At 47.0% G+C, this 14,980-nt stretch overlaps 1 protein-coding gene across 6 annotated transcripts in view; it reads right to left on the bottom strand.

Annotated features, from left to right (window-relative positions):
• The window catches only part of LOC124633545, a 45,234-nt gene that overhangs the window by 14,653 nt on the left and 15,601 nt on the right, over window positions 1–14,980 (bottom strand). For 5 of the 6 annotated variants that reach the window (XM_047168807.1, XM_047168808.1, XM_047168806.1 and 2 more), the window contains exons 4-6: window positions 5,598–5,707; window positions 5,228–5,408; window positions 1,879–1,964 (exon numbers count right to left, since the gene is read on the bottom strand). In XM_047168807.1, the coding sequence (XP_047024763.1) occupies window positions 1,879–1,964; window positions 5,228–5,408; window positions 5,598–5,707 (377 nt within the window). Of the gene's footprint in view, window positions 1–1,878; window positions 1,965–5,025; window positions 5,095–5,227; window positions 5,409–5,597; window positions 5,708–14,980 lie in introns of those variants that run through there. The other variant, XM_047168811.1, reaches the window with a different exon arrangement.

Genomic DNA, 14,980 nt, shown 5'->3' with positions numbered 1-14,980 from the left:
GAGATGGCGGCCGCAGAAGACGTAGGCGACGCGACTCGGAGACGATTATTGGATTTAAAAATTAAATTAAAAAAAAAGGAGTCATTAAGTGGCTTCAATTCAGTGCCTACCTCCGACAATACAGGGCTAACTGAAGTAGGTACTTAAAAATTAAGGCTACAACAAGTATTTTAATCATAACCTAACGTGGTGAATATGACAGCGCATCGCAAAATCCAAAAATAATCGAGCATTTCATGAAGTAGGTAGAGAAAGTTACGACATGCGACACGGGTACGGCAAATACGCGTGATGGCCGTGTCTGAATAGTCAGTCAGTTTTGGAATTAATATGTAATTTATATTTACCTACGAGCGACAGTCGGAAGTCTTGTGATTATTCCGTTTATTGATTAGCCAAAGAAAGAAAAATAAAAGGAAGCGTAAGTAGCTGCAAGGTCAGAAGGGATGGCGGGGCGTGGCCCGCAGCGGGCCGCGCCGACCGCGCCACTCGCGCAGCGCCCGCGCCGCCGCCGCCAGCAGCGCCGCACCGCGCCGCGCCGCGCGGGCCCACCTGCGGTCACACGCCTGTACCCGCGCTCGGCCGCACACGCGTGCCGAGGCGTGTGACGCGCAGGCGGCCCCGCGCGGCGCGCCACTCGCGCAGCGCCCGCGCCGCCGCCGCCAGCAGCGCGGGCCCACCTGCGGTCACACGCCTGTACCCGCGCTCGGCCGCACACGCGTGCCGAGGCGTGTGACGCGCAGGCGGCCCCGCGCGGCGCGCCACTCGCGCAGCGCCCGCGCCGCCGCCGCCAGCAGCGCGGGCCCACCTGCGGTCACACGCCTGTACCCGCGCTCGGCCGCACACGCGTGCCGAGGCGTGTGACGCGCAGGCGGCCCCGCGCGGCGCGCCACTCGCGCAGCGCCCGCGCCGCCGCCGCCAGCAGCGCGGGCCCACCTGCGGTCACACGCCTGTACCCGCGCTCGGCCGCACACGCGTGCCGAGGCGTGTGACGCGCAGGCGGCCCCGCGCGGCGCGCCACTCGCGCAGCGCCCGCGCCGCCGCCGCCAGCAGCGCGGGCCCACCTGCGGTCACACGCCTGTACCCGCGCTCGGCCGCACACGCGTGCCGAGGCGTGTGACGCGCAGGCGGCCCCGCGCGGCGCGCCACTCGCGCAGCGCCCGCGCCGCCGCCGCCAGCAGCGCGGGCCCACCTGCGGTCACACGCCTGTACCCGCGCTCGGCCGCACACGCGTGCCGAGGCGTGTGACGCGCAGGCGGCCCCGCGCGGCGCGCCACTCGCGCAGCGCCCGCGCCGCCGCCGCCAGCAGCGCGGGCCCACCTGCGGTCACACGCCTGTACCCGCGCTCGGCCGCACACGCGTGCCGAGGCGTGTGACGCGCAGGCGGCCCCGCGCGGCGCGCCACTCGCGCAGCGCCCGCGCCGCCGCCGCCAGCAGCGCGGGCCCACCTGCGGTCACACGCCTGTACCCGCGCTCGGCCGCACACGCGTGCCGAGGCGTGTGACGCGCAGGCGGCCCCGCGCGGCGCGCCACTCGCGCAGCGCCCGCGCCGCCGCCGCCAGCAGCGCGGGCCCACCTGCGGTCACACGCCTGTACCCGCGCTCGGCCGCACACGCGTGCCGAGGCGTGTGACGCGCAGGCGGCCCCGCGCGGCGCGCCACTCGCGCAGCGCCCGCGCCGCCGCCGCCAGCAGCGCGGGCCCACCTGCGGTCACACGCCTGTACCCGCGCTCGGCCGCACACGCGTGCCGAGGCGTGTGACGCGCAGGCGGCCCCGCGCGGCGCGCCACTCGCGCAGCGCCCGCGCCGCCGCCGCCAGCAGCGCGGGCCCACCTGCGGTCACACGCCTGTACCCGTCGTACTCCGTCGCGACACTCACCTGGCCTCTTCGATCTGCGTGTTGAGCGTGAGGTAGTCGGGGCTGTCCTGTCGGCTGTGCCGCGCCGTGCCGTTCGTGTACATGTTCTGCACAACATATAACATACAGAAATAAATCAATCATTTTAAGATCACAAATGTTTGAGGTACCACGGCCATTCAATCAATGGGCCACTTCAGCTCTCTGAGACTGTATGAGTTGTACGATATGAAAACTTGTCAATTTGACGATAATTTTGTGTTAAACAATACTCCATTAAAAAAAAGGTCTGTACGCTGGTGTTTTTCTTGACCTCATGAAACACAAGAAAATCATACCTTTATTTAATTAAGATAATAAATCTTATGTAAATACTTAATTTCAGACCTATTTCTATCTTATCTGTCTTTAGACAAAAATAAAATAAAAGTGGATACTCAAGCAGTTGCTACATAATGAATAATATGGCTTTACCAAAGGTAATTCAACCACATGTGTGTGAAAATTCCCAAAATGGTATTGGAATCTTTTGTGACCTCTCCAAAGCTTTGGATCGCATCCAACATGATACACTCTTATGCAAATCACACTGTTATAGAGTCCAAAACGAAGTTCCTAACGTAATAGACTCGTATTTACAACACACATTGCATTGTTTAGATGTAAATAGTGCTAAATTATCAGGCCTTCCAGTTCAGCTAGGTGTGCCACAGGGCTCTATACTTGGTCCATTCTTATTCTAAGTATAAATAAATTATTTATCTTACCACGTGAGCATAGTTTTGATTTTTAAGTTTTTATACTTATTTCATGACTAAATAGTTTACAATATTATATTACTTACATCTGCAACATTTTAAGTTTCACGTTCATTACATTGTGAAGAAATATAGGTACAGAGCTACCGTAGAGTTAATTTTTATAAAGTCGATTTCAAGTAGATCCAAGATCTTATTTATTTTACACATAGCCAGTGCAATATTAGAAACTTTGTGCGGTCCCTAGAAATTGCATTAAGTACCTAATAAAGTATGTAATGGACATATATTTCATAAATTGCCTGGAAGACCCAGTTATTTTACACGTAGCCTGGATAATTTATGAAATGTAAATGCACAGAGATGCAGAGCTTACGAATGCAGTTTCTCTATTGGTTGTGGCGGGGGCGCCCGGAGGGGCCGGGGGCGGAGGGTGAGGGTGAGGGCGGGGGCGGGGGCGGGGGCGGGGGCCGGGGCGAGGCCGGGCGCGGAGGGAGGCCACGTTCGTCCTCGCTGGCGCTCTGCAACACGCACCGCGCTCATTGCGCCGCTTTCCACCTAACTTGTATTTTAGTGTCCGACCGAAGCGAAGGTGCGGTTTCGGCCAGTGTCGATAAAAAAAAAACAAGTTTCAAGTTTCGCCGGCAGTATCAGGTACCGCCAAAATTGGTCGAAATTTTTGCCAAAGCCGAAACTCATTTTGCAAGTTGTCGTGCGCCTAACTTCGTTTTTGGCGGCAACGCTCTAGCAAACCCTTGCGGCCACATTCAGAAATTATCATGCAACGTTCGCAGCTCTGTAGAAACACAACTTAGTGATGCGTTATCTTAAGGGAAATGTTAGGAAAACGGGAGAAGTATATCTATATCTTTTATGGTTTACTCACAGTAACAAGTGTAGGTCTCGATAGCTTAGCAGTTCGGAGCTTTATTAGGAGCTGTAGGGTTCGGAGCTGATTAATTTGTCTATACGTTGTTTATAACACTCTAACTAACACTAACTCACACTAATTAAAAAAAGTTAACATTATTACCTATTCAATAAAAAAGAATCATATAAATCGGTAAAGAAACACGAAAGTTATACCTAAAGTACGGTAATAAGCCATCGCGCGTGAATACTGAATCACGCTATAAGGATCATTGTTTTTGTGCAAGGGTCGCCGCGCTCGACGCGACTGGCGGCGCGGTGGCTGCGCGAGCTTCATACAATATTTGGCTGTTGATGCGATTGATGCGAATAGACGTTCAGAGTGTTCAACCTTATTGGTCTATAATAATATATGTAAGTGTTTGTTATTTTGGTGAAGATAAAGATAAATTTATTTGTTAAAAAACATATGTTATAAAGGTGTTACAATATTATTTACAGTTTCAATATGTTTTGCCATGTCAGGCGTACAAATTTACATTTATTAAACTTAAAATCTCCCGGATGCACCTGACTACCAATGTTTTACTTGGTGAGACTGTCAGAGCTCTTGGACCCAAATATCTCGGCAAACCGATAACCTTGGTACGTCTGATTGTCAGACTTCCTGGATCCTGACTAAACGTAACAACTGCTAAGGATGTTTAAATGGCATCCGGGACCCACTAGTTTATCGAGCCTTTGGAACATGGAAGAACTCGTCATGCCATGACCCCAATGTAGTTGGGAAAATAGCCTTTTCCAGATTTCTTGGCAGATGATGATTGAAAAATTGGCCCCAAAACAAAATAATTACACAGTGTTAACATTTCATGCCCCTAATCAGTAGAAAATAATGGGTAAAACCCCAAACATCAGAATGTAAAGATATTTAACAAGATTATGCTTGAGCACGTGAGTTTCGGTTTCGGCCGGAGAACCAGGTTTCGGTCGGACTCTAGTATATAAGCGACTGCGTCATACCTGTCGCTGTCATATCGGTGATCTAGCCATTCATTCACTTTTATAGGCAAGCGGATGTGTGATAGATAGCGGCTAAACGACGGTGCTAATATATGCGCGCCTCAAAAAACAATCAGGTTATTGGCTCTACAACACGTGAGAGTAGGAATAAGTACATTTTGTCATTAAAAGCCTAAAAATTCCTAAAAATAAGGACAAATTGCTTGAATTATACAGAACACTTTAATATCCGGTATTACATGTGCGCGGCATCGGTCGGTTTGTAGGTATATATGATTTACATGAAATATTTATTTGAAAACCTCTGCATCTCCGTGCCTGGCATGATATCCCTGGCCGAAAGATATAAATATTATCTTTGAATATCCAGAAGAAAAGTTATTTTTGTGCCATGTCGTCCAAATACGCTTTGGCCATATATCTGCAGCCCGCAAGGAATGCAAAATGATTGGTAAGCTATGAGTTTGTCTAGCAGCGCGTATGGCACCTGTGCGGCGTGGAGTGAGTGTGTGGGTACCTGCGCAGTCTGCGGCACCAGGTTGTCCAGCAGCGCCTGCGCCTGAGAAGGCATGGCACCTGTGCGGCGTGCAGCAGCAGATGGAGTGAGTATGTGGGTACCTGCGCAGTCTGCGGCACCAGGTTGTCCAGCAGCGCCTGCGCCTGAGAAGGCATGGCACCTGTGCGGCGTGCAGCAGCAGATGGAGTGAGTATGTGGGTACCTGCGCAGTCTGCGGCACCAGGTTGTCCAGCAGCGCCTGCACGGCGGCGCGAGTGCTCGGCGCCAGCAGCTCCTCCGGCTGCGCCACGATGTGTTTGGGAATGTGTGCGCCGCACAGGAACTGTGCCACTTCTTCACTGAAGTGATTGCAGTTGTGCTCGAGGAGATTGTACGCAGACGGGCTACGTAAAACAACAACTAATTAATAAAAACCTGCAATGCCGCAGATAGGCTTTTCCATTTTGTGTCCTGTCCGAATACTGTGCATCAAATTATGAAGTGGGGATATTTTAGGCTGTTTACGTTACGACGTGTAATTTTAAAATGAATACATAGGTGAGGTACGCGGTGGGCGATGCGCGTGCACTGACCTGTAGGTGGTGGTGGCCAGGCCCTGGATGTAGTCGCCGAACACCGCGTAGGGCACGAAGGTGTCGCCCAGGTGCTCCACGCGGAGTGGCGCGCCCAGCTGTGTGCCGCCCTGCAACGCACCACACCCACCAAATATCATCATCTGTATACAACCTACTCTTACTTCTCCAGGTAACTATACTTCATGTTTAGAGGGTGAATTTTGTAGTTCTTAGTAACGATATAATTAGGCCTCTATCGCCAATGGCCAAATAGGTAAATGTTAGGTAGGCGGAAGACGGCGAACATGACGTCCGTCCTCGTCCGCCCCGGGGGCGCCATCACCTGCATCACAAGGATAAACCCCTGTGCTCCGGCCATTTTAAAGACCCTTCCCCATTGGGGGGAGATGAGGGGCCTGCCGTAAGGCGGGCAATCGCCGGTGGGGGACTGGACGCCATAGATTCTTAGACCCAATCCACTCAGGCGAGGTCGGAGTGCCGCTGGGCCTTTTTAGTGGGTATACCAGGAAAGTCTTTACCGGGGAGCCCCGCATACCCCTCTCCCATCCCCCGACGGGAAGGGGATGCGTAATAGTATTTTTAGCCCAGTAACAACAAAAAAAGGTCCAAGCTGTTCCCCATAAGGTCCCGAGGAACTTCTTCCCGTACTTGGAAAAAATACAGCATTTGTTAATCAGGGATAGTGTAGCTTTCTAAAACTGAAATAATTTATCAAATACGTTCAGTAGTTTCGAAGCCTCAGCCGGATACAAACAAACAAGGAACAATAGGGTTGTTTCCTAGTATTCATTTAGTTAAAATTAAATAAATGCACCGAAAGTTCACAAAACTAGAAACACGATAAGCTATATTATATTATTCATAACTAGTTAGTTAGTTAGTTCCAATCTGCCAAGAGTAGACTCTTTTATGGTCGCTCAATTCTTTGCCAATACCAAGATTTTTATTCAGCGGTACGTGGATGAACAGTTTATTTAGAGCACTAATGGTCGTATTTCCACAGTCTCGCACAACACAAACCTTGTAGACATTCATTTAATTTAAGTTTTTTGAAAAAGCATCAAATCTTTTCGAACGCGGACACAAACATAACCTCAATATAAATAAACACAAACTTTACGTTTCTTTGCACCATTTCATTTTTCCGCGTACACAACTCAAAACATTTGAGGTATTTTATTTTTGTGCAAATGTATAAAAATAATCTATATGTATAAAATATTATAGTTTTTGTAGCTATTTTATAAAAATACATTATTAAAATTAAGAAATCCATTAGTTGGTATGTTAGTTTTTCTCGTTAGATGTGCTTTAAAATGTAAAGGAATGAACAGAGAACGTTGACGTCACAGTCACGTGATCTAGCGTTTTCTGAGCAATTTTTTAAGACAAATAGAAAAACATGTAATACATAAAAAATAAAAAGATTTGAGACGAAAAATGAAAGAGAGGGTGATCTTAAAATTATTTAGAAGCTATCTAAATAGATTTCCGAAAATTGGAAACAACCCTATTCTATGAGTACGAAGAAAATTATGGATTTTTATGCAATATTAGCCATATACATATAAAATCATGAGCGAGGTCTAGACATATATTTGGCGATAGTAATGCTATTGGCATAATCCAGAGTGGGTCGAGATGTGGGGCGCATCAGTGTGCTACGTGAATAGACAAGTTCCTGCAGCCGGCGCACTATGGGAAAATCGCGTATGTTTCGTCTCAAAACTCCGTATCTCAGTTATTTCAAAACTAAATGATCTGTAATTTTGCACACATATACTTGAAAGTACAAGGTTTAATAAAAAAATAATAATTTAAAAAATTATGTTTATTAATTTATTTAAAAAATAAAACTTTTAAAAAATACATGCATTTATAAGAAAAAATATATTTTATTTTTGTAATTTACTTACATTAAATAGAATTAAATATCATTGTATAAACAGTGTCTAACGAGAAAACAATAATATACAAAATTCAACAAGCTCCTACAGATTTTTGTTGACAGCAAGAAGGGACTTGGCTTCATCGAAAAGTTCTTTCGATATTGTTTCTGAGGTATTTCTCAAACTTGATATATATGGATCAGAAGTGTACAATAAGGTATGGAAAACGTCTGTATTGGTAGCCGCTCTTGAACACTTTCTAGAATGATGAAGTCTAAACTTTTTGTAATCCTTGTTGCGGGATTCTTGAGCGTCTTTGGACAATTGTCCGATAGGTAAAATAGCATAGTACTCAATGATTTTTTCTCCGTGAATAAGTATTTTATGTACGGAGGAAGGCATATAATACCAATTATAAATATTTACGTACAGTTGGGCGGTACTATATGCGTATTCACCGAACTTTTTTGAATCAATAGCCATTCCAGATGACATAGTTTGTAGTATAATGTACATTCGTTTTATAAGTTCTACGTCTACACCTGTAATGTCTGCAGAGCAAGAGTAATTCTGAAAAAATCTCCGAGCTGTGTTTCCATCATTACTATTTCCAGTGCCTTGTCGAGGTTTATCGATATGCAGTCCCATTTCCTCCCTAAACCGCTTTTGTACCACTTTTTTCTTTTCGTCTTTGTTTTTTTTATTTTCTGGTGTAGTGGCTGACCACTTTTGGAAAGACAAGTTATAGGAAATGTGTAAAATCATCTCCATGCTTCTAATCCAAGCGTGTAGTGTTGACAGTCCATATTGAAATGAACTTTCATTCACATATCGTGTCCTAACTGCCTCTAAGTTATTCATTTGCCGAGGAGTAGCACCACAAATTGTACAAGAAGCGCTCGAAGGAGTTTCAGTTAAAACTTGTGCTACTTTACCATCAATCATGGTTAAAAATAGGTCTTGAGTAATTTCAATTACTTCACCATTCTTATTTATCATGGAAAGGGACAGGTTTTTAATTTGATTTTTGATATCAGCCACAACAGACGCGGTTTTTTCAGGAGTTTCTTTGGCAAATTCTATTAATATAGGTCGGCAATATCTTACGGATGAGCAAGCTTCATTTTTCCAAATAACGATATTAGTTGTCACATCTATGAGTTTAATGGGTACAAGTGAAGCAATAAAAAGGTTCGCATCTGATATGAAATCGCTTTCTTCGGGCAAAACTTGCTTGTATTCACTTTGCCCTGATGACCCGTCACAACCCCATTTGCAGAATAGTTTCAACTGTCTTAAACCGTTTTTGTAAACTGAACCAATTAGTAATATACGTGCTACAGTATGATCCAATAAGTCCTGCAGATTGACTTTTGCACTTATGTTAGTAATGGTTATGCTCGAATCTGGTGGGTAACACATCTTCTTCGCTTCGGCTAAAGTTGGATAAGAAGGAAACACTGAGCAGTTTTTGTCCGCCAAACAAATTCGAAGTTTCCCATACTGTTCTTTGTTAAGGTCTAAGTCAATAAATGTCCGTAGTGCTTCTTCCTTTGTAAAAGGTGTAACGTCTTCAGGGTTCTCAGTTATGAATTTAAGAAACTTTTTCTTATCATTTTTTGGCGCAGTTCGTATAATATTAACAATAGTGGCCTCCTCGGTCTCACCCATAGACCGCAACTCCTGAGTATTATGCATTGAGCACACACTCCAATCCGTACTCTTGTATTAATTGCATGTTTTTTCGTTTCTTTGTTTTTTCTGAAGATGCTTCGTATGGTTTCGATGGTCTGCCACCTGCACTGCTTCCAGATGTATTAGGGTCATTAACTGTGACTCGACACTCCAGTGGAACACGAAATTCACCATTTAACCAGTCGACGTTCTTACTTTCAAAGCGTTCTCTTTTCCGGGATGCATTTCTCCAGCGTTCGTTACATTAAGACACCAAGTTTCTTTGAATGTAGGAGATCACAGTAGCCATATCGTCTGGTGACAAATTGAAATTTTCATGCAAGTAGTCTTCTATATTATTCCCATTTATCAACAAATTGCACAACTCTCGTTTACTACAAACAAATTCACCCATTATTTTCAAATCAGATAACTTCTGTGAATATTTGAAAATAGGTTTGAACTGCTTTTTAAAAGCAACTGAATTTCTGACGAACAACTGTGGATGTTTCAGGGTTTGCCTTTCTTTTATAGGCCAATTAAATAGTGCTATGTGCAAAAAGATAAGAAACTAATATTTGCATTCTTCCCATAACCAACCTGTTTTTAACTTGACCCTAATAGATAAAGTGACCATATTTTATCATATAAGGTGGTCAAAACAATATCAAAACCACAAATAACTATTAATAATACTCATCACTGTAATGACCATTTTATCAATTTGACACAATAGATAACAGATGATTATGTGAGAAGTAAAAACATATTGGAAAAAAATATTTTTTTTATCTCGCGATATGTTTTGGCACCGTGTCAGAAAAGGCGCAAGTATGCGCAACTTTTTTTTTTCTCCTTGTGTAAACTAATGTATAAAGATCGTAATTCAACAAATATCTCGACATCGGCAAACAGCGGCAACCGGGTAAGTCTCATTAAAAAAAAAAGTAACCCGAAAATTATACCATCTTAAACTACATTGGTTAATTTTTATTTATTTATTTATTATACATAATATTATTTAAGAAACGTTATGAGGAGATTATAAGCATTTCAAAAATGTATAATACTTATACATTAAATCAAAAACTTTCGAGTAATGTGGCGTTGAATTGTAGTAATGTATTGTGCCAAAATCACATCATTGAACATGGGTTAGCTTTGATGCCTTTTTTTTATACATTATGGTTAGCAAAAAATAATTTAAAAAATATAGAAAAGAAAGCTTATTTATAAGACTAAATTAATTAATTAGTTTTACTCCATAACAATGACTTTCAGGTGAAACGGTTTTGAGACGGCCTTGTATGGGGCTTTCCCATAGTGCGGCGCCGCGCTGCAACTAATAATACGAGTGTCCGCGCCGACACGTGCGCGCCCGCCTCGCAGCCGCTCTCATTCACAGCACACTACTAAGCTTATGACTTCAACCTCAACTAAAAATTAAAAAAAACGACTTCTAAACACAAAAAAAAAAAACAAAAAAGCGCCTCTAGGTGCATCGATCTAGAAGTCCGTGTCCACTAGGGATGCAGCAATGTTTATTTCGCCACCGACACACGGTATTTCGCCTAGAACATGCTAGGTGGACAAAATTCAAGTTTTCATTTCCAGGAAATCTTAATTGCATAGCACAAACAACACCCCCAAACTCCAAATTCCGAGAAAAAGTTGTTTTTCAAATGCTTAACTGATGAGTCATAAAGATAAGAAGTCAGGTAATGAGTTTAATGAAAGTGTTCCGGTCAATCAGTTGCAATTTAGCGACACTTCTGTGCACATCTCATTGTGGTATATAGTGATATTGTGATTTTTTTTTTGTGATGGATATTAATACTGAGGGTATGTACTATTATTTAATAATAATAAGTGGAGTCGCTAGAGCAGGGTTAACAGCCCACTCGGAGGGTAGGTGCCTCGTGGTAAGTGGCGAGTGGGCCGGTGATGCTGGACCCACAGGGAGCGCGTGATCTGCGTTTAAAGTCCGCCGAGGTATCCTCACCCTTCAGCCGCTCATGTACCTGTTGCCCCCTTGTTGCGATTTAGCGACTGATTCCCGGGGGCCCAGTAAGTGAGTTGGCGAGTCTCCACCTGCCATTTTTACGTGTATTTATTACATTGTTATCGGCAGGTGCCATAGTTCCCGTAGTTTCCCCATTCCTAGTCCACTAGCATCCCATCACAATAGCCCAAGTAGTTTTCATCCATAGTTAGCAATAGTTTAGCACAGAACTGGGGATTGTCCTTGGGTACATTTCTATAGTGTATACAGGGATAATCGTCGGTTTTGTGTCACCATTTCATTAAAGTTGTCTCAAAAGGGCTTCAGCGTGTTGGCTTCGGCCCCACGTTCGCCTCCCAAAAATCCGGGACTCTATAGTCCCGAGGTCTGGTAGAGACATACAAGATAATAATAATAATAAGCCCCGCAGGGCATCTGAGGCGGATGACGGGGAGTAGCGACCCCGCGGGGCTATATATCCGAGCGCTCCAGGGAGAGTATACTGTCCCCCATCTCCGGCTTGCCGGAGTGAAGCATGACGGGGGATAGGTCTCCCGCCTCTTGGCTTGCCTTCATCGGCCGGTCAGAGTGGAGTCGCTAGAGCAGGGTTAACAGCCCACTCGGAGGGTAGGTGCCTCGTGGTAAGTGGCGAGTGGGCCGGTGATGCTGGACCCACAGGGAGCGCGTGATCTGCGTTTAAAGTCCGCCGAGGTATCCTCACCCTTCAGCCGCTCATGTACCTGTTGCCCTCTTGTTGCGATTTAGCGACTGATTCCCGGGGGCCCAGTAAGTGAGTTGGCGAGTCTCCACCTGCCATTTTTACGTGTATTTATTACATTGTTATCGGCAGGTGCCATAGTTCCCGTAGTTTCCCCATTCCTAGTCCACTAGCATCCCATCACAATAGCCCAAGTAGTTTTCATCCATAGTTAGCAATAGTTTAGCACAGAACCGGGGATTGTCCTTGGGTACATTTCTATAGTGTATACAGGGATAATCGTCGGTTTTGTGTCACCATTTCATTAAAGTTGTCTCAAAAGGGCTTCAGCGTGTTGGCTTCGGCCCCACGTTCGCCTCCCAAAAATCCGGGACTCTATAGTCCCGAGGTCTGGTAGAGACATACAAAATAATAATAATAAGCCCCGCAGGGCATCTGAGGCGGATGACGGGGAGTAGCGACCCCGCGGGGCTATATATCCGAGTGCTCCAGGGAGAGTATACTGTCCCCCATCTCCGGCCTGCCGGAGTGAAGCATGACGGGGGATAGGTCTCCCGCCTCTTGGCTTGCCTTCATCGGCCGGTCAGAGTGGAGTCGCTAGAGCAAGGTTAGTCCTGCTCGGAGGGTAGGTGCCTCGTGGTAAGTGGCGAGTGGGCCGGTGATGCTGGACCCACAGGGAGCGCGTGATCTGCGTTTAAAGTCCGCCGAGGTATCCTCACCCTTCTCAGCCGCTCATGTCCCTGTTGCCCTCTTGTTGCTTTTCAGTGACTGATTCCCGGGGGCCCAGTAAGTGAGTTGGCGAGTCTCCACCTGCCATTTTAACATGTATTTAATACATTGTCATCGGCAGGTGCCATAGTTCCCGTAGTTTCCCCATTCCTAGTCCATTAGCATCCCATCACAATAGCCCAAGTAGTTTTCATCCATAGTTAGCAATAGTTTAGCACAGAACCGGGGATTGTCCTTGGGTACATTTCTATAGTGTATACAGGGATAATCGTCGGTTTTGTGTCACCATTTCATTAAAGTTGTCTCAAAAGGGCTTCAGCGTGTTGGCTTCGGCCCCACGTTCGCCTCCCAAAAATCCGGGACTCTATAGTCCCCAGGTCTGGAAGAGAAATAATACATCTGAGGCGGATGACGGGGAGTAGCGACCCCGCGGGGCTATATATCCGAGTGCTCCAGGGAGAGTATACTGTCCCCCATCTCCGGCCTGCCGGAGTGAAGCATGACGGGGGATAGGTCTCCCGCCTCTTGGCTTGCCTTCATCGGCCGGTCAGAGTGGAGTCGCTAGAGCAAGGTTAGTCCTGCTCGGAGGGTAGGTGCCTCGTGGTAAGTGGCGAGTGGGCCGGTGATGCTGGACCCACAGGGAGCGCGTGATCTGCGTTTAAAGTCCGCCGAGGTATCCTCACCCTTCTCAGCCGCTCATGTCCCTGTTGCCCTCTTGTTGCTTTTCAGTGACTGATTCCCGGGGGCCCAGTAAGTGAGTTGGCGAGTCTCCACCTGCCATTTTAACATGTATTTAATACATTGTCATCGGCAGGTGCCATAGTTCCCGTAGTTTCCCCATTCCTAGTCCATTAGCATCCCATCACAATAGCCCAAGTAGTTTTCATCCATAGTTAGCAATAGTTTAGCACAGAACCGGGGATTGTCCTTGGGTACATTTCTATAGTGTATACGGGGATAATCGTCGGTTTTGTGTCGCCATTTCATTAAAGTTGTCTCAAAAGGGCTTCAGCGTGTTGGCTTCGGCCCCACGTTCGCCTTCCAAAAATCCGGGACTCTGTAGTCCCGTGGTCGGTCAGAGACATACAAGATAATAATAATAATAAGCCCCGCAGGGCATCTGAGGCGGATGACGGGGAGTAGCGACCCCGCGGGGCTATATATCCGAGTGCTCCAGGGAGAGTATACTGTCCCCCATCTCCGGCTTGCCGGAGTGAAGCATGACGGGGGATAGGTCTCCCGCCTCTTGGCTTGCCTTCATCGGCCGGTCAGAGTGGAGTCGCTAGAGCAGGGTTAACAGCCCACTCGGAGGGTAGGTGCCTCGTGGTAAGTGGCGAGTGGGCCGGTGATGCTGGACCCACAGGGAGCGCGTGATCTGCGTTTAAAGTCCGCCGAGGTATCCTCACCCTTCAGCCGCTCATGTACCTGTTGCCCCCTTGTTGCGATTTAGCGACTGATTCCCGGGGGCCCAGTAAGTGAGTTGGCGAGTCTCCACCTGCCATTTTTACGTGTATTTATTACATTGTTATCGGCAGGTGCCATAGTTCCCGTAGTTTCCCCATTCCTAGTCCACTAGCATCCCATCACAATAGCCCAAGTAGTTTTCATCCATAGTTAGCAATAGTTTAGCACAGAACCGGGGATTGTCCTTGGGTACATTTCTATAGTGTATACAGGGATAATCGTCGGTTTTGTGTCACCATTTCATTAAAGTTGTCTCAAAAGGGCTTCAGCGTGTTGGCTTCGGCCCCACGTTCGCCTCCCAAAAATCCGGGACTCTATAGTCCCGAGGTCTGGTAGAGACATACAAGATAATAATAATAAGCCCCGCAGGGCATCTGAGGCGGATGACGGGGAGTAGCGACCCCGCGGGGCTATATATCCGAGTGCTCCAGGGAGAGTATACTGTCCCCCATCTCCGGCTTGCCGGAGTGAAGCATGACGGGGGATAGGTCTCCCGCCTCTTGGCTTGCCTTCATCGGCCGGTCAGAGTGGAGTCGCTAGAGCAAGGTTAGTCCTGCTCGGAGGGTAGGTGCCTCGTGGTAAGTGGCGAGTGGGCCGGTGATGCTGGACCCACAGGGAGCGCGTGATCTGCGTTTAAAGTCCGCCGAGGTATCCTCACCCTTCTCAGCCGCTCATGTCCCTGTTGCCCTCTTGTTGCTTTTCAGTGACTGATTCCCGGGGGCCCAGTAAGTGAGTTGGCGAGTCTCCACCTGCCATTTTAACATGTGTTTAATACATTGTCATCGGCAGGTGCCATAGTTCCCGTAGTTTCCCCATTCCTAGTCCATTAGCATCCCATCACAATAGCCCAAGTAGTTTTCATTCATAGTTAGCAATAGTTTAGCACAGAACCGGGGATTGTCCT

This window comes from Helicoverpa zea, chromosome 9 (assembly GCF_022581195.2).
Source record: "Helicoverpa zea isolate HzStark_Cry1AcR chromosome 9, ilHelZeax1.1, whole genome shotgun sequence".
Classification (NCBI taxonomy): Eukaryota; Metazoa; Arthropoda; class Insecta; order Lepidoptera; family Noctuidae; genus Helicoverpa; species Helicoverpa zea.
Note: the sequence above shows the minus strand (reverse complement) of the source record. Positions and strands in the feature narration are given on the sequence as shown.